The sequence below is a fragment of the Mobula birostris genome, chromosome 21 (assembly GCF_030028105.1).
Source record: "Mobula birostris isolate sMobBir1 chromosome 21, sMobBir1.hap1, whole genome shotgun sequence".
NCBI lineage: Eukaryota > Metazoa > Chordata > Chondrichthyes > Myliobatiformes > Myliobatidae > Mobula > Mobula birostris.
The window spans coordinates 66,890,882-66,910,674 of record NC_092390.1 but is presented as its reverse complement, the minus strand read 5'-3'; the positions used below and the strand labels follow the sequence as shown (position 1 = coordinate 66,910,674).

The 19,793-nt window shown below is 44.5% G+C and overlaps 1 protein-coding gene across 4 annotated transcripts in view; it reads right to left on the bottom strand.

The window, feature by feature from the left end:
* The window catches only part of dennd10 (DENN domain containing 10), an 87,123-nt gene that overhangs the window by 7,376 nt on the left and 59,954 nt on the right, over window positions 1–19,793 (bottom strand). For 3 of the 4 annotated variants that reach the window (XM_072239637.1, XM_072239641.1, XM_072239640.1), the window contains one exon: window positions 6,165–6,259. In XM_072239637.1, coding sequence (XP_072095738.1) covers window positions 6,165–6,259 — 95 coding nt within the window. The remainder of the gene's footprint in view (window positions 1–6,164; window positions 6,260–19,793) is intronic. The other variant, XM_072239638.1, reaches the window with a different exon arrangement.

Here is a 19,793-nt window from a genome sequence, read left to right as displayed (position 1 = left end):
GAGAATGGGTTTGAAATCATCATCAACATTAAAAAATCTATTTGTCATTGTTTCTTTATTTCATTATCTTTAGCTCCACATTAGCTACTGAAGTGTAGTTGGGTGCATTCAGATATTAGACCAACAGCATTTGAGGCACTTGTGATAATTATTGGTAGTGAAGTGCATTTCTGTACCAGAATGAGTCTTGATCTTATCGAACAGTGGAATATGCTATTGAATGAAGTCATTCAAGAAAGACATGAAGTTTAGTTCTCAAACAGTGCTGATATAGCTGATTGGGGCATGTCAGTGTCTGGAAATGTGGCAAAGGAAGACACCAAAGCTATCTGCTCATGACCTCATAGTCAGCAAGCCCTCCTCAAAGTGTCGATAGGTCAATGTGACTTCAAGTATTGGCTGCGCTGCCACATGTACCAGGATGGCCCAGCAATACTCGCCATTAAGATCCATGATTTTGAGAAGCAGTTGTTATGACCTTGCACTTATTGTCTATCTGCACCACAGTTTCTCTGTAGCTGTTGCAATTAATCCTGTTGTTGTTTTCCCCCTTCTACTACCACAATGCACTGTGTAATGATCTAAGACAAATTTTTCACTATCACAGTACATGAAATCAACCAATTCCAATTAAAAGGAAGATACTGAGAGGCAGAGATCAGAAAGATGGAATATAACATTAGGAAAAGGAAGCTGCCATTCAGCACATGTAAATCTTTGGCTACTGTGCCCCACAGAGCTGTGGAAGTCCAGGCTCTGTGTCCATTCCTGGCTGTGACCACCAGTACTTGAGGTACCTAACAGAATCAAGGAATATGGGATCAGGCAGCAAAGTGCACTTCAGCCGCAGAATGAGTTACAAACTCGAGGGGGAGCAATATCCTTGCAGGTAGGTTTGCTAGCATGGTTCGGGAGGGTTTAAACCAATTTGCAAGGGGGATGAGACCCAGAGCGATAGAGCAGTGGAAGAAGTGCATGGAGTAAAGCCAGATCTAACATATAAAGAGGCTTTGAGGAAAGAGAAGCAGAATAAAGGGTGTAAAGGTAGCAAGCTAGAAGGGCTAAAGTGCGTGTACTTCAATGCAAGAAGCATCAGGAACAAAGGTGATGAACTGAGAGCTTGGATACATACATGGAATTATGATGTAGTGGCCATTACAGAGACTTGGCTGGCACCAGGGCAGGAATGGATTCTCAATATTCCTGGATTTCTGTGCTTTAAAAGGGATGGGGGGGGCCGGAGAGGGGGGAAGGGGAGGAGGGGTGGCATTACTGGTCAGGGATACTATTACAGCTATAGAAAGGGTGGGTAATGTAGCAGGATCCTCTTTTGAGTCAGTATGGGTGGAAGTCAGGAACAGGAAGGGAGCAGTTACTCTATTGGGGTATTCTATAGGCCCCCTGGTAGCAGCAGACATACCGAGGAGCAGATTGGGAGGCAGATTTTGGAAAGGTGCAAAAATAACAAGGTTGTTATCATGGGTGACTTTAACTTCCCTAATACTGATTGGCACCTGATTAGTTCCAAGGGTTTAGACGGGGTAGAGTTTGTTAAGTGCGTCCAGAATGGAATCCTGTCACAGTATGTTGACAGGCCAACTAGGGGGAATGCCATACTAGATCTAGTATTAGGTAACAAACTGGGTCAGATCACAGATCTCTCAGTGGGTGAGCATCTGGGGGACAGTGACCACTGCTCCCTGGCCTTTAGCAATATCTTGGAAAAGGACAGAATTAGAGAGGACAGGGAAATTTTTAACTGGGGAAGGGCAAATTATGGGGCTATAAGGCTAGAACATGCAGGTGTGAATTTGGATGATATTTTTGCAGGGAAATGTACTATGGACATGTGGTCGATGTTTAGAGATCTCTTGCAGGATGTTAGGGATAAATTTGTCCTGGTGAGGAAGATAAAGAATGGTAGGATGAAGGAACCATGGGTGACAAGTGAGGTGGAAAATCTAGTCAGGTAGAAGAAGGCAGCATACATGAGGTTTAGGAAGCAAGGATCAGATGGGTCTATTGAGGAATATAGGGAAGCAAGAAAGGAGCTTAAGAAGGGGCTAAGGAGAGCAAAAAGGGGGCATGAGAAGGCCTTGGTGAGTAGGGTAAAGGCAAACCCCAAAGCATTTTTCAATTACGTGAAGAACAAAAGGATGACAGGAGTGAAGGTAGGACCAATTAGAGATAAAGGTGGGAAGATGTGCCTAGAGGCTGTGGAAGTGAGCGAGGTCCTCAAAGAATACTTCTCTTCGGTATTCACCAATGAGAGGGAACTTGATGATGGTGAGGACAATATGAGTGAGGTTGATGTTCTGGAGCATGTTGATATTAAGGGAGAGGAGGTGTTGGAGTTGTTAAAATACATTAGGACATATAAGTCCCGGGGGCCTAATGGAATATTCCCCCGGCTGCTCCATGAGGCGAGGGAAGAGATTGCTGAGCCTCTGGCTAGGATCTTTATGTCCTCGTTGTCCACGGGAATGGTACCAAAGGATTGGAGGGAGGCGAATGTTATCCCCTTTTTCAAAAAAGGTAGTAGGGATAGTCCGGGTAATTATAGACCAGTGAGCCTTACGTCAGTGGTGGGAACGCTGTTGGAAAAGATTCTTAGAGACAGGATCAATGGGCATGTAGAGAATCATGGTCTGGTCAGGGACAGTCAGCATGGCTTTGTGAAGGTCAGATCGTGTCTAACAAGCCTGATGGAGTTCTCTGAGGAGGTGACCAGGCATATAGATGAGGGTTGTGCAGTGGATGTGATCTACATGGATTTTAGTAAGGCACCTGACAAGGTTCCACACGGTAGGCTTATTCAAAAAGTCAGAAGGCATGGGATCCAGGCAAGTTTGGCCAGGTGGATTCAGAATCGGCTTGCCTGCAGAAGGCAGAGGGTTGTGGTGGAGGGAGCACATTCGGATTGGAGAGTTGTGACTGGTGGTGTCCCACAAGGATCAGTTCTGGGACCTCTACTTTTCGTGATTTTTATTAACGACCTGGATGTGGGTGTAGAAGGGTGGGTTGGCAAGTTTACAGACGACACAAAGGTTGGTGGTGTTGTAGATGGAGGATTGTCGAAGATTGCAGAGAGACATTGATAGGATGCAGCAGTGGGCTGAGAAGTGATAGATGGAGTTCAACCCAGAGAAGTGTGAAGTGGACAACAGGAATTCTGCAGATGCTGGAAATTCAAGCAACACGCATCAAAGTTGCTGGTGAACGCAGAAAGCCAGGCAGCATATCTAGGAAGAGGTACAGTCGACATTTCAGGCCGAGATCCTTCGTCAGGACTAAGTGAAGGAAGATTTAGTAAGAGATTTGAAAGTGGGAGGGGGAGGGGGAGATTCAAAATGATAGGAGAAGACAGGAGGGGGAGGGGTGGAGCCAAGAGCTGGACAGGTGATTGGCAAAGGGGATATGAGAGGATCATGGGACAGGCGGTCCGGGGAGAAAGACAAGGGGCGGGGGGAACCCAGAGGATGGGCAAGGGGTATAGTCAGAGGGAGAAAAAGGAGAGTGAGAGAAAGAATGTGTGTGTAAAAATAAATAACGGATGGGATACGAGGGGGAGGTGGGGCATTAGTGGAAGTTAGAGAAGTCGATGTTCATGCCATCAGGTTGGAGGCTACCCAGACGGAATATAAGGTGTTGTTCCTCCAACCTGAGTGTGGCTTCATCTTTACAGTAGAGGAGGCCGTGGATAGACATGTCAGGATGGGAATGGGATGTGGAATTAAAATGTGTGGCCACTGGGAGATCCTGCTTTCTCTGGCATCCCTCCCCACTGATCTCCCTCCTGGCACTTATCCTTGTAAGCCGAACAAGTGCTACACATGCCCTTACACTTCCTCCCTCAACACCATTCAGGGCCCCAGACAGTCCTTCCAAGTGAGGTGACACTTCATCTGTGAGTTGGCTGGGGTGATATACTGCGTCCGGTGCTCCCCATATGGCCTTCTATATATTGGCGAGACCCAACGCAGACTGGGAGACCGCTTTGCTGAACACCTACGCTCTGTCTGCCAGAGAAAGCAGGATCTCCCAGTGGCCACACATTTTAATTCCACATCCCGTTCCCATTCTGATATGTCTATCCACGGCCTCCTCAACTGTAAAGATGAAGCCACACTAAGGTTGGAGGAACGACACCTTATATTCCGTCTGGGTAGCCTCCAACCTGATGGCATGAACATCGACTACTCTAACTTCCGCTAATGCCCCACCTCCCCCTCGTACCCCATCCATTATTTATTTTTATACACACATTCTTTCTCTCACTCTCCTTTTTCTCCCTCTGTCCCTCTGACTATACCCCTTGCCCATCTTCTGGGTTCCCCCCACCCTTGTCTTTCTCCCCAGCCCTCCTGTTCCATGATCCTCTCATATCCCCTTTGCCAATCACCTGTCCAGCTCTTGGCTCCATCCTCCCCCTCCTGTCTTCTCCTATCATTTTGAATCTCCCCCTCCCCCTCCCACTTTCAAATCTCTTCCTAAATCTTCCTTCAGTTAGTCCTGACGAAGGGTCTCGGCCTGAAACGTCGACTGTACCTCTTCCTAGAGATGCTGCCTGGCCTGCTGCGTTCACCAGCAACTTTGAGAAGTGTGAGGTGGTACACTTTGGAAGGACAAACTCCAAGGCAGAGTACAAAGTAAATGGTAGGATACTTGGTTGTGTGGAGGAGCAGAGGAATCTGGGGGTACATGTCCACAGATCCCTGAAAGTTGCCTCACAGGTAGATAGGGTAGTTACGAAAGCTTATGGGGTGTTAGCTTTCATAAGTTGAGGGATAGAGCTTAAGAGTCGTGAGGTAATGATGCAGCTCTATAAAATTCTGGTTAGACCACACTTGGAGTACTGTGTCCAGTTCTGGTCGCCTCACTATAGGAAGGATGTGGAAGCATTGGAAAGGGTACAGAGATTTACCAGGATGCTGCCTGGTTTAGAGAATATGGATTATGATCAGAGATTACTCTTTGGAGAGGAGGAGGATGAGAGGAGACATGATAGAGGTGTATAAGATAATAAGAGGAATAGATAGAGTGGATAGCCAGTGCCCCTTCCCCAGGGCACCACTGCTCAGTACAAGGGGACATGGCTTTAAGGTAAGGGGTGGGAAGTTCAAGGGGGATATTAGTGGAAGGTTTTTTACTCAGAGAGAGGTTGGTGCGTAGAATGCACTGCCTGAGTCAGTGATGGGGGCAGATACACTAGTGAAGTTTAAGAGACTACTAGACAGGTATATGGAGGAATTTAAGGTTGGGGGTTATTAAGGAGGTAGAGTTTGAGGGTCGGCACAACATTGTGGGCCGAAGGGCCTGTACTGTGCTGTACTATTCTATGTTTTATCTATGTCCTCTGTTCAGCCAGATCCTCAGTGAGATTAAATACAACCAAGTCCTCAGTGTGATTAAATTCAACCAGTTTAAACTCACTGAGGATCAGGTTGAATTCAATCACACTCTTAGACTGGTTTTATTTCATCTCATTCTGAAATCCTGGTTGATCATAAATTCCCACTGAGGATCAGGTTAAATTTAATCTCACACTGATGAGCTCTGATGAGCTGAACTAGTTGCCACAAGAGGACACGGGTTTAAGGTGCTTGGGAGTAGGTACAGAGGAGACGCCAGGGGTAAGTTTTTTACTTAGAGAGTGGTGAGTGCGTGGAATGGGCTGCCGGCAATGGTGGTGGAGGCGGATACGATAGGGTCTTCTAAGAGACTTTTAGATAGGTACATGGAGCTTAGAAAAATAGAGGACTATGGGGAAGTCTAGTAATTTCTAAGGTAGGGACATGTTCGGCACAACTTTTTGGGCCGAAGGGCCTATGTGGTGCTGTAGGTTTTCTAAACTTACTGAACATACTTGAGGGTTCACATAGCCTTCTCCAACTTCTTGTTATCTTATATTCTGAATATATTTAAGTGAAGCAAAGACATAACATCCACCTAAGAATCAATGCTGATGGAGAGAAGTGAATGCATGCAAGGAATAATGCTCCAACCTGAAAGAAACTCATTGGATTTAACATTTCCCATAGATCAAGTATGTAGAAAATTAAAGAATGAAATGGCTTTAAGTACATATCAACCATCTATTGCTGAATGACACAATCGTAGACTCACGGAAGCTCTGCCGAGAATGAATAACAACAAATAATCACCTTAATCACTTGACCATCCGATTTGTCTGGGTCACCAGCTGACTGGACAATAAGTTGACCTATATCCTTGTGCAGTTTACCCATTGCCATTGCTTCTGTAAGAAAAAGAGCAAAGTAGCTTCATGTATAAAATATTGTTAATAACATTAATATATTGTATCAAGTATTCACAGTAAGTGAAACAATTGATAACAAGATTATTGCCATCTAAACATGACACTGAAATGTTATGGGATGTGCATGACATGTAAGGGTAGACCATACATAAATCTTATACAGTTCAAGTATCGTATTGTGTATTGTGCTGTAGGTTTTCTATGTTTCTATGTCTAAGTCCAAATTCATTGTCATTCAACAGTGCACACGTATACCGCCAAACAAAATAACCTTCCTCTGAAGGTGCACAACACTGTACATATAACTCACACACAATAGATAAAGTACTATTACCCCAATAAATTAACAAATAAAATATATTCCAGAAGGTTGACATTTAACATAAGGTGCATTTATGACACAAGATAAAAAGTAAACGGTATAACACAACTGGTGCATCAAGTGATGAGATCTAGGTGGGACAGGGAGTTCAGTCGTCTTGGGCCAGTGAAAGAAGCTGTTTCCCATCCTAACAGTCCTTGTCCTTGAGAAATATGTTGGAGTTCTTTGAAAAAGTAACAAGCAGAACAGACAATGGAGAGTCAGTTGATGTAGTGTATTTGGATGTTCAGAAGGGCTTTAACAAGGTGCCACACACGAGGCTGCTTAACAAGCTACGAGCCCATGGTATTACAGGGAAAATTCTAGTATGGATAAAGGAGTGGTTGATTGTCAGGAGGCAAAGAGTGGAAATAAAGGGAGCATTTTCTGACTGGCTGCCGGTGACTAATGGTGTTCCACAGGGGTTTGTGGATTCTTTTTACATTATATGTCAATGATTTGGATGATGGAATTGATGGCTTTGTTGCAAAGTTTGCAGACGATATGAAGATAGGTGGCAGGGCAGTTAGTTTTGAGAAGAATAGAGGCTACCGAAGGACTTAGACAGATTAGGAGAATGGGCAAAAAAATGGCAGATGGAATACAGTGTCAGGAAGTGTATGGTCATGCACTTTGGTTGAAGAAATGAAAGGGTTGACTATTTTCTAAATAGAGAGAAAACACAAAAAAAAACTGAGACGCAAAGGGACCTGGGAGTCCTTGTGCAGGATTCCCTAAAGGTTAAATTGCAGGTTGAGTCTGTGGTGAGGAAGGCAAACACGATGTCAGCATTCATTTCAAGAGGACTAGAGTATAAAAGTGAGGATGTAATAAAGGAAATTACAATGGCATGAGAGGGGAACTGGCCGAAATTGACTGGAAAGAGACATTTGCAGGAAGGACAGCAGAGCAGCAATGGCTGAGTTTCTGCAAAAAATGAGGGAATTGCAAGACAGATATATTCCAAATAAGAATAAATTTTCAAAGGGAAGAAGGACCAAAGTGTAGTCAGAGCCAAAGTAAAAGCAAAAGAGAGGGCATACAAGTGTAACACGCTGTAAGGTTCCACTGCTAAGGCTAATGTAATGGCTTCTATGTAATGGTTTCTCTGTAGCAGCAATGTTTGGGTTATGACTAGAGATAACGGGGCTTTAAAATGTATGCTATCCAATGGGAGAAATGTTGTTCTTTCTTATGAGTCTGGAAGAGAGATTTTTAGGGTTTTTTGTCAGGGAGCGATGGAGAGAGAGGACACAAATAGAGAGAATCGGAAGACCACCGGACGGAGTGGACTGAGGAGTGAGGGTCCAAGGGCCAGCTACGTTTGGAGGTCGACAGGAACAAATGAACGAACAGTGAGCTCCAACAATCCACAATTGACTTTTTTCCTTAAAATGGGCCCTTTTCTTTTTATTTTCTCCACTAACCCTATAGTCAACTTAAGAATTATAAAGATCAATCCTTTAATCGCATATGGTGTACTGTCTGATATTCTGCGGTGCGGATTTGTAATCGGACAACACATCACGCAGCATCCACACAAACAAGATTTCTCAGTTTGGTGGGGCCAGGAGTTGTTTTCCCCTAGACGAACACGTGCTGGCCGAGCCTGAAGGTTACAATTGTGGGGGTTCGTCCAGGATTGATTCCATTGGATGCTGTGTGATTTCTCTGAGCATTGAACCAGTGGGCTGTGTGTTTAAATCTGTGCTGGTATGGATGCTGCTGGGGTAGAGTGGTGGTACACCTCCGTGAGAAATAAGGAAAGCGCAGGAAAAATATATTCCAAGAAAAAAGAAAATCATGAATGGAAAAATGGCACAAACATGGTTAACGAGAAAGGTTAAGGCTAAAATAAAAGCAAAAGAGACGGCACACAAGGAAGCAAAAATTAGTGGGAAAACTGAGGATTGGACAACTTTTAAAAACTTACAGAAGGAAACCAAGAAAGTCATTAGGAAAGAAAAGATTAATTATGAAAGGAAGTTGGCAATTAATATAAAAAAAGATACTAAGAGTTTTTTAAAATATATGAAGAGTAAAAGAGTGACACAGGTAGATACAGGACCGATTGAAAATGATGCTGGAGAAATTATAATGGGTAACAAAGAGATGGCAGAGGAACTAAATGAGTATTTTGCATCAGTCTTCACAGTGGAAGACAATAGCAACATACCTGATAGCCAGAGGTCTCAGGGAATAGAATTAGATACAGTCAAGATTACTGGAAAGAAAGTGCTTGGGAAGCTAAATGGACTAAGAATAGATAAGTCTCCTGGTCCGGATAAAGTGCACCCACGGGTTCTGAAGGAGGTGGCTTTGGAGATTGTGGAGGCATTGGAAATGATCTTCCAGGAATCAATAGACTCTGGCATGGTTCCAGAGGACTGGAAGGTCACAGATGTAGTTCCGCTGTTTAAGAAAGGAGGGAGGCAGCAAAAAGAAAATTACAGACCTATTAGTCTGACATCGGTAGTTGGAAAGTTATTGGAGTCGATCCTCAAGGACGAGGTTATGAAATACCTCGAGGTGCATGACAAGATAGGCCGAAGCCAGCATGGTTTCATGAAGGGAAGATCCTGCCTCACCAACCTATTGGAATTTTTTGAGGTAATCTCAAATAAGATTGACAAGAGAGAGGCTGTGGATGTTGTGTATTTGGAATTTCAAAAGGCCTTCGATAAGGTGCCGCATAAGAGGCTGCTTAATAAGATGAGAGCCCATGGAATTACAGGAAAGATATTGGAATGGATGGAGCATTGGCTGATAGGCAGAAAGCAAAGGGTGGGAATAAAGGGATCCTATTCTGATTGGTTGTCAGTTACTAGTGGTATTCCGCAGGGGTCGGTGTTGGGGCCGCTCCTTTTTACAACGTATATCGATGATTTAGATTATGGATTAAATGGTTTTGTGGCTAAGTTTGCGGATGACACCAAGATAGGTGGAGGAGCAGGAAGTTTTAAAGAAACGGAAAGGTTGCAGAGGGACTTGGTGAGTTTAGGAGAGTGGGCAAAGAAGTGGCAGATGAGATACAATGTTGAGAAATGTACAGTTGTACATTTTGGAAGAAGAAATTATCGGGCAGATTATTATTTAGATGGGGAGAAAATTCAAAAATCAGAAGTGCAAAGGGACTTGGGGGTCCTCGTGCAGGATACCCTAAAGGTTAACCACCAGGTTGGATTGGCAGTAAGGAAAGCGAATGCTATGTTGGCATTCATTTCAGAGGAATAGTGTATAAGAGTAAGGAGGTGTTGAGGCTCTATGGGGCACTGGTGAGACCTCATTTGGAATACCGTGCGCAGTTTTGGGCCCCCTATCTTAGAAGGGATGTACTGATGTTGGAGAGAGTTCAGAGAAGATTTACGAGGATGATTCCTGGAATGCAGGGGCTAACATGAGGAGTGTCTGTCGGCTCTTGGACTGTGTTCATTAGAGAGTAGAAGAATGAGAGGGGATCTCATAGAAACATTTCAAATGTTGAAAGGGTTGGACAGAGTAGATGTGGAAAGGCTGTTTCTCTTGGTAGGTGAGTCCAGGACAAGAGGCCACAGTCTTAGAATTAGACGGTACCCATTTAAAACAGAGATGAGGAGAAATTTTTTTTAGCCAGAGGGTCATGGATTTATGGAATTCGTTGCCACATACAGCTGTGGAGGCCCGATCATTGAGGGTGTTTAAGGAGGAGATTGATAGGTATCTAATTAGTCAGGGTATCAAGGAATATGGGGAAAAAGCCAGAAATTGGAACTAGATGGGAGAATAGTTTAGCTCATGGTGGAGTGGCGGAGCAGACTCGATGGGCTGAATGGCCTATATCTGCTCCTTTGTCTTGTGATCTTGTCAGGTTACTGGTAACTAATGCATGCATGTTGAGTGGGGTGGATACTCGTACCCCGGATGAATTGTTAATTCGATTTTTAAGTATGGTTAAAGCTATTGGCAAAGTTGAAATTATAGCACAGAGTTTTGATAAAATGGCGGGTTCAGACCTTGTTTTAGTTCAGACTAGCGCTGACGTAACGACAGTGGGACTGTCAGTGTCTATCGGTGGCCCAGGTGAGGCGGGGCCATGGCCTGTCCATACTGTCAGGCAGGAGGAGAAGGTAGCTGAGTGGGCTGAGTCACAAGTTGAGTTTCCCGTAGCTGGGGGCGGTGACTTCAAAGACAAAGTTCTATCATTTCTGAGGAGGCTTATGGGGGCCTGCAAGGAGAAAGCTGGGGAGAGTTTTCTGGGGACATTGTCCATGCACCCAGTGTTTTGAGCTGCTTTTAAGGAAGTGCATGGCTGCATTGGGCCCAATACCGAATTTAAACAAGGGACTGTGTGGTTCACACAGTCGAAGCCACTGGTGGTCCGGCCCGGGGAGGTAACAAGTGATGGGGACGCCCAAATTTCCCGGAGTGCCTGAGGGCAAGACCCTCTTAGTGGACACTCCAGAAGACCTTGAGGGGGATGCCCCAGGCCACCTGTTCCCCGTGACGGTAATGTCCAGTGTCCCTGTGAGACAAGCCGGGGAGAAACTATAGGGAAAAGGGGGAAAGTTGACAGCGAAGATAGAGGCGGGTACCACTTGGCCAAGACCCCAGACCGTGAGCACTCTGCGCTCGTTCCTCGGGTTCTGTGGTCATGCTGCCTTTTGCTAACTCCCCATTGATTGAAGAAGAGACTACCCGGTACCTACGGGTTGGTAGAGGAGACTATGGCAGGGTGTGACCCCTACCGTTCTGGGGAGCTATGCCACTGCTTTGTACACCTGGACTGGACTTTGTGTTTTGCAGGAAGGGTTGGTGAATTATCTCCCCGTCACGAGGACATGACTAAATTCAGTGGGAGGGCAAGTGTAACAGACTGTAAGGTTTCACTGCTAAGGCTAATGTAATGGCTTCTATGTAATATTTCACTGCTAGTGTAATGGTTTCTTTGTAGCAGCAATGTTTGGGTTATGACTAGCAGGGCTTTGGAATGTATGTTAACTAATGGGAGAAATGTTCTTTCTTGTAAGTCTGGAGGACTTTTCAGGGCTTTTCGTCAGGGAGCGATGGAGAAGGAGGACACAAATGGAGAGAGTCGGAAGACCACTGTACGGAGGAGTGGACTGAAGAGTGAGGGTCCGAGGGCCGGCTACGTTTGGAGGTCGACGGGAACAAATGAATGAACAGTGAGCTCCAAGGATCCTCAATTGACTTTTTTCCTTAAAATGGGTCCTTTTTCTTTTTATTTTCTTTACTAATCCTATAGTCAAATTAAGAATTATAAAGACCAATCGTTTAATCGCATATGGTGTACTGTCTGATATTTTGCAGTGTGGATTTGTAACCAGACAACACATCACACAGCACCCACACAAACAAGATTTAAAAACTTGCAGAATGAAACTAAGGCCATTTGGAAGGAAAAGATGAATTATGAAAGGAAGCTGGTGACTAATATCAAAGAAGACACCAAAAGCTTTGTTAAGTATATAAAGGGTAAAAGAGAGTCGAGGGTAGATATAGGACCAATATAAAATGACGCTGGAGATATTTTAATGAGAGATGCAGATATGGCAGAGGAACTGAATGCGTATTTTGCATCAGTCTTCACAGTAGAAGATGTCTGCAGTATACCAGACATTCAAGAGTGCCAGGGAAGTGAAGTTTATGCAGTGAAAATTACGACTGAGAAGGTGCTCAGGAAGCTTAATAGTCTGAGGGTGGATAAATCTCCTGGACCTGATGGAATGCACCCTTGGATTTTGAAGGAAATAGCTGGAGAGATTGCGGAGGCATTAATGATGATCTTTCAAGAATCGATAGATACTGGCATTGTACTGGATGACTGGAAAATTGCAAATGTTACACTGCTATTTAAGAAGAGTGGGAGGCAGCAGAAAGGAAACTATAGACCTGTTAGCCTGACATCAGTGGTTGGGAAGTTGTTGGAATCGATTGCTGGGGATTAGATTACGGAGTACCTGGAGGCACATGACAAGATAAGCCAGAGCCAGCATAGTTTCCTGAAAGGAAAATCCTGCCTGACAAACCTACTGTAATTCTTTGGGGAATTTACAAGCAGGGTAGACAAAGGAGATGCAGTAGACGTGGTGTACTTGGATTTTCAGAAGGCCTTTGACAAGTTGCTGCACATGAAGATGCTTAGCAAAATATGAGCCCATGGAATTACAGGGAACTTACTAGCACGGGTGGAGCATTGCCTTGTCAGCAGAAAACAGAGAGTTGGAATAAAGGGATCCTATTCTGGCTGGCTGCCGGTTTCTAATGGAGTTCCACAGGGGTCGGTGCTGGGACCGCTGCTTTTTACGATGTATGTCAATGATTTGGACTATGGCATTAATGGATTTGTGGCTAAATTTGAGGATAATACAAAGATAGGTAGAGGAGCAGGTAATGTTGCAGAAACATAGAAACATAGGAGACCTACAGCACAATACAGGCCCTTCGGGTCACAGAGCTGTGCCGAACATGTCCTTACCTTAGAACTACCTAGGTTTATCTATAGCCCTCTATTTTTCTAAGCTCCATGTATCCATCCAGGAGTCTCTTAAAAGACCCTATCATTCCCGCCTCCACCACCGCCGCTGGCAGCCCATTCCACACACTCACCACTCTCTGCGTGAAAAACTTACGCCTGACATCTCCTCTGTACCTACTCCCAAGCACCTTAAAACTGTGCCCTCTCGTGCTAGCCATTTCAGCCCTGGGAAAAAGCCTCTGACTATCCACACGATCAATGCCTCTCATTATCTTGTACACCTCTATCAGGTCACCTCTCATCCTCTGTTGCTCCAAGGAGAAAAGGCTGAGTTCACTCAACCTATTCTCATAAGGCATGCTCCCCAATCCAGTCAACATCTTTGTAAATCCCCTCTGCACCCTTTCTATGGTTTCCACGTCCTTCCTGTAGTGAGGACCCGGAACTGAGCACAGTACTCCAAGTGGAGTCTGACCAGGTTTCTATATAGCTGCAACATTACCTCTGGGCTCTTAAACTCAATCCCACGGTTGACGAAGGCCAATGCACTGTATGACTTCTTAACCACAGAGTCAACTTGCGTAGCAGCTTTGAGTGTTCTATGGACTCGGACCCCAAGATCCCTCTGATCCTCCACACTGCCAAGAGTCTTACCATTAATACTATATTCTGCCATCATATTTGACCTACCAAAATGAACCACTTCACACTTATCTGGGTTGAACTCTATCTGCCACTTCTCAGTCCAGTTTTGCATCCTATCAATGTCCCGCTGTAACCTCTGACAGCCCTCCACACTATCCACAACACCCCCAACCTTTGTGTCCTCAGCAAATTTACTAACACATCCCTCCACTTCCTCATCCAGGTCATTTATAAACATCACCAAGAGTAGGGGTCCCATAACAGATCCCTGTGGCACACCACTAGTCACTGGCCTACATGCAGAATATGACCCATCTGCAACCACTCTTTGCCTTCTGTGGGCAAGTCAATTCTGGATCCACAAAGCAATGTCCCCTTGGATCCCATGCCTCCTTACTTTCTCAATAAGCCTGGCATGGGGTACCTTATCAAATGCCTTGCTGAAATCCATATACACTACACCTATGGCTCTACCTTCATCAATGTGTTTAGTCACATCCTCAAAAAATTCAATCAGGCTCGTAAGACACGACCTGCCTTTGACAAAGCCATGCTGACTGTTCCTAATCATATTATGCCTCTCCAAATGTTCATAAATCCTGCCTCTCAGGATCTTTTCCATCAACTTACCAACCACTGAAGTAAGACTCACTGGCCTATAATTTCCTGGGCTATCTCTACTCCTTTTCTTGAATAAGGGAACAGCATCCGCAACCCTCCAATCATCCGGAGCCTCTCCTGTCCCCTTTAATGATGCAAAGATCATCGCCAGAGTCTCAGCAATCTCCACCCTCACTTCCCATAGTAGCCTGGGATACATCCCGTATGGTCCCAGTGACTTATCCAACTTGATGCTTTCCAAAAGCTCCAGCACATCCTCTTCCTTAAGATCTACATGCTCAAGTTTTTCAGTCTGCTGCAAGTCATCCCTACAATTGCCAAGATCCTTTTCCATAGTGAGTACTGAAGCAGAGTATTCATTAAGTGCCTCTGCTATCTCCTCCGGTTGCATACACACTTTTCCACTGTCACACTTGATTGGTTTCATTCTCTCATGTCTTATCCTCTTGCTCGTCACATACCTGTAGAATGCCTTGGAGTTTTCCTTAACCCTGTCCACCAAGGCCTTCTCATGGCCCCTTCTGGCTCTCCTAATTTCATTCTTAAGCTCCTTCCTGCTTGACTTATAAACTTCTAGATCTCTATCATTACCTGGTTTTTTAAATCTACATATTGTGTCAAGAAACCTTCCTGAACACACCTAACAAACTCCACCTTATCAAAACCCCTCACTCCAGGGATATGCCAATCTATATTTGGGAAATTAAAATCTCCCATCACAAAAACCCTGTTATTATTAATCCTTTCCAGAATCTGTCTCCCTATCTGCTCCTCGATGTCCCTGTTACTTTTGGATGTTCTACAAAATACACCCAACAGAGTTATTGACCCCTTCCTGAAACAGAGAGGCTTAGATAGTTTAGGGGAATGGGCAAAGAAGCGGCAAATGAAATACAATGTAGGAACGTAAACACGAGGAATTCTGCAGATGCTGGAAATTCAAGCAACACACTTCAAAGTTGCTGATGAACGCAGCAGGCCAGGCAGCATCTCTAGGAAGAGGTACAGTTGACGTTTCAGGCCGAGATCCTTCATCAGGACTGACTGAAGGAAGAGCTAGTAAGAGATTTGAAAGTGGGAGGGGGAGGGGGAGATCCAAAATGATAGGAGAAGACAGGAGGGGGAGGGATGGAGCCAAGAGCTGGACAGGTGATTGGCAAAAGTGATATGAGAGGATCATGGGACAGGAGGCCCAGGGAGAAGGAAAAGGGGGAGGGGCGGGGAAAAAGACCCAGGGGATGGGCAAGGGGTATAGTCAGAGTCAGAGGGAGAAGAAGGAGAGAGAGAAAGAATGTGTGTATATAAATAAATAATGGATGGGGTACGAGGGGGAGGTGGGGCATTAGCGGAAGTTAGAGAAGTCGATGTTCATGCCATCAGGTTGGAGGCTACCCAGACGGAATATAAGGTGTTGTTCCTCCAGCCTGAGTGTGGCTTCATCTTTACAGTAGAGGAGGCCGTGGATAGACATATCAGAATGGGAATGGGATGTGGAATTAAAATGTGTGGCCACTGGGAGATCCTGCTTTCTATGGTGGACAGAGTGTAGGTGTAATCAATTCCAACATCTTCACAATCACTGAGGTTAAACTAACTGGCCTATTATTTCCTTTCTTCTGCTACTCTCCTTTCCTGAAGAGTGGAATGACATTTTCAATTTTCCAGTCTTCCGGGACCATTCCAGAATCAAGTAATTCTTGAAAGATCATTACTAATGCCTCCACAATCTCTTCAGCCACCTCTTTCAGAACCATGGGGTGTACACCATCTGGTCCTGGTGATTTAGCTACCTGCAGATCTTTCAGTTTTGCAAGAACTTTCTCCCTAGTAATGGGAACTTCATACACTTCTGACCCCTAACACTCTAGAACTTCCACTATACTACTAGTGTCTTTTATTAGCGGTGGACCAATCAATTCGAAGAGAGAGCTAGCTTCATACAGGTCGGGGAGAAATGTTTAAAGAATGAGCGATTCGTGGGGCTTGGCGCATTAGTGCGGATCAATCGATTTGCAATTCATTAGCGGAGCAAATTTAAAAGTAAAGCAGGGTTAAGGCGGAGCAGCCATTGTGTGAGTGGTCCAGTGCAGGAGTGGGACCTTGAGGCTTTAGTGAGGAGGCACAGGTAAGTAGCAGGTAAGGCTGTTGTAGTGGTTGACTAAATTACAGCTAATTGAATAAAGTAGGGGTGATGCAGGATCAGCTGATGTGCTGTAGCTGCACGATGTGGGAGCTGGTGGACCCCATTGTGGTTCCCGGTGACCACATCTGCAGCAAGTGTTGGTTGCTCGAGGGACTCAGGCTCAAAGATGATGACCTGGAATCTGAGTTAAAACACTCTGGCACATCAGGGAGGGGGAAGAGTTAGTTGGATTCTCTGCTTCAGGAGGTAGTTACACTCACTAGATTAGCTGCCTCAAATGTAGTTTGTGGTCAGGGGCAAGAGGGTGTAACTGCGAATGAGAGGGTAGTGGGATCCAAGAGACAGTGCTGGAGGAGACTCAGCCCTTGAGCTTGTCCAACAGGTCTGAGATTCTTGCTCCCTGTGCGGATGGGAGTGGGGGCTGTAGGAAGGATGAGCAACCTAACTGTGGCACTGTAGTTCAGGGAGCCATTCAAGAGGGGGGGAAAGAAGATAAATGTAGTGGTAATTGGGGATAGTATAGTCAGGGGAATAGACAGTTCTCTGTTGTGAGGATAGAGAGTCCCGAAGGCTGTGTTGCCTGTCGGGTGTCCGGCTTCGGGAAATCTTATCTGACCTGCAGAGGAATTTGCAGTGGGAGGGGAAAGATCCTGTTGTCGTGGCCTACATGGGTACCAATAACAAAGGTAGAATGAGGAAAGAGGTTCTGCTGAGGGAATTTGAGCAGCTAGGGACTAAATTAAAAAGCAGAACCAAAAAGCTAGTAATCTCTGGATTACTACCTGAGCCACATGCAAATTGGCATAGGGTCAAGAAGATTAGAGAGTTAAATGCATGGCTCAAGGATTGGTGTGGGAGAAGTGGGTTTGAATTCATGGGAAATTGGCACCAGTACTGGGGAAGCAGGGAGCTGCACCAATGGGGCAGGCTCCACCTGAACTGTGATGGGGCCTGGATCCTAGCGAATCGCATAACTAGGGCTGTGGATAGGGCTTTAAACTAAATAGTATGGGGGTGGGTTCAACAGATTGGAGAAGTATGGATAAAGTAAAAGAGAAAGAGTGTGGATAAAGATAAAGACAAAGCAAAGATAGAAAAGAAAAAAGAGTGGAGTAAAGAAAAGTCAAGTGCAAAAGTTTATAAGATTTTAAAAGCACAATGAGTGTAAAGACACTTTATTTGAATGCCTGTAGTATTTGAAACAAAGTCAGTGAACTTGTGACTCAATTCAGTACAAAATATATATGATTTAGTGGCCATTACAGAGATGTGGTTGCAGGGTGGAGAGGATTGGGAATTAAATATCTAAGGATATCAGGTAGTATGGAAAGATAGGCAGGAAGGTAAGGGAGGTGGGGTTAACACTCTCAATTAAAGATGAGATCAGGGCAAAAGTGAGATATGATATAAGATCTAAGGAACAGAATGTTGAATCCATCTGGGCAGAGATTAGGAATAGTAATGGAAAAAAATCACTGGTGGGAGTTGTCTATCGGCCACTGAATAATAACATTAGAGTGGCACAGGCAATAAACAGAGAAACATCTGACGCATGTAAGAATGGAACAGCAGGTATCATGGGGGACTTTAAATTGCACATAGATTGGGTGAATCAAGTCGGTCAAGGTGGTCTTGAGGAGGACTTCATAGAATGAATCTGTGATGGCTTTCTTGAACAGCATGTTACTGAACCTACAAGGGAATGTGCTATCTTAGATCTGGTCCTGTGCAATGAGACAGATAAAATTATTTATTTTGTAGTAATGGATCCTCTTGGGAAGAGTGATCATAGTATGACTGAATTTCTCATACAAATGGAGGGTGCAAGGGTTTGATCGAAAACCAGTGTATTATGCCTAAACAATGGAGACTACAATGGGATGAGGGAGGATTTAGCCAGTGTAGACTGGGAACACAGGCTATATGGTGAGACAGTTGAGGAACAGTGGAAGACTTTCAAAGAGATTTTTCATGGTGCTCAACAAAAGTATATCCCAGTTAAAAGCAAGGACAGTAAGGTTGGGGAGAGCCAGCCTTAGATAATTAAGAAAATAAAAGAAGGCATCAAACTAAAATCTCGCGCGTACAAAATCGCCAAGAGTAGTGAGAAACTAGAAGACTGGGAAAACTTTAAAAAGCAACAAAGAACCACAGAGTAAGCAATAAAGAAATTAGTGATCTTGTAGTAATGGATCCTCTTGGAAAGAGTGATCACAGTATGACTTGAGAGTGCTTGTGCATGAATCACAAGAGGTTGGCTTGCAAATGCAGCAGGCTATTAAGGACGCAAATGGAATGTTGGCCTTCATTGTTAAAGAGACTGAGTTTAAGAGCAGGGAGGTTATGCTGTGAGGCTGCACCTGGAGTACTGCATGCAGATCTGAACTCCTTACTTGAAGAAAAATATACTGGCTTTGGAGACGGTGCAGAGGAGATTCACCAGGTTGATTCTAGAGATGAGGGGTTAGACTATGAGGACAGATTGAGTCACCTGGGACTATACTCACTGGTATTCAGAAGAGTGGGAGGAGATCTTATGAGAACAAAAAAAAAAGCCTAAAAGGGATAGGTATGATACAGGAAGGAAAGTTTTTCCACTGATAGGTGAGACTAGAACTAGGGTACATAGCCTCAAAATTCAGGGGAGTAGATTTAGGACAGAGATAAAGAGGAACTGCTTTTCCCCACAGAGTGCTGAATCTGTGTAATTCTCTACCCAAAGAAGCAGTGGAGGCTACCTCAGTAAGTATATTTAAGACAAGGCTAGATAGATTTCTGCATTGTAGGGGAATTAGGGTTGTGGGGAAAAGGCAGGTAGGTGGAGATGAGTCCATGGCCAGATCAGCCATGATCTTTTTGAATGGCAGAGCAGGCTCGACGGGCCAAATGGATTACTCCTGCTCCTGCTTCTTATGTTCTTATGTTCCACAGTGAAGACTGATGCAAAATACTTGTACAGTTCATCCGCCATTTCTTTGTCCTTCATTACTACACCTCCAGCATCGTTTTCCAGTAGTCCAATATCTATTCTCGACTCTTTTTTACACTTTATGTATCTGAAGGAACTTTTGGTATCCCTTTTAATATTATTGGCTAACTTACTTTCGCATTCCATCTTTATCTTCTTAGACAAGAGAAAATCTGCAGATGTTGAAAATCCAGCCACACACACAAAAACGGCTGGCCTGCTGAGTTCCTTTAGCTTCTTGATGACTTCTTTAGTTGCCTTCCGTTGTTTTTAAAAGCTTCCCAATCCTCTACCCACTAT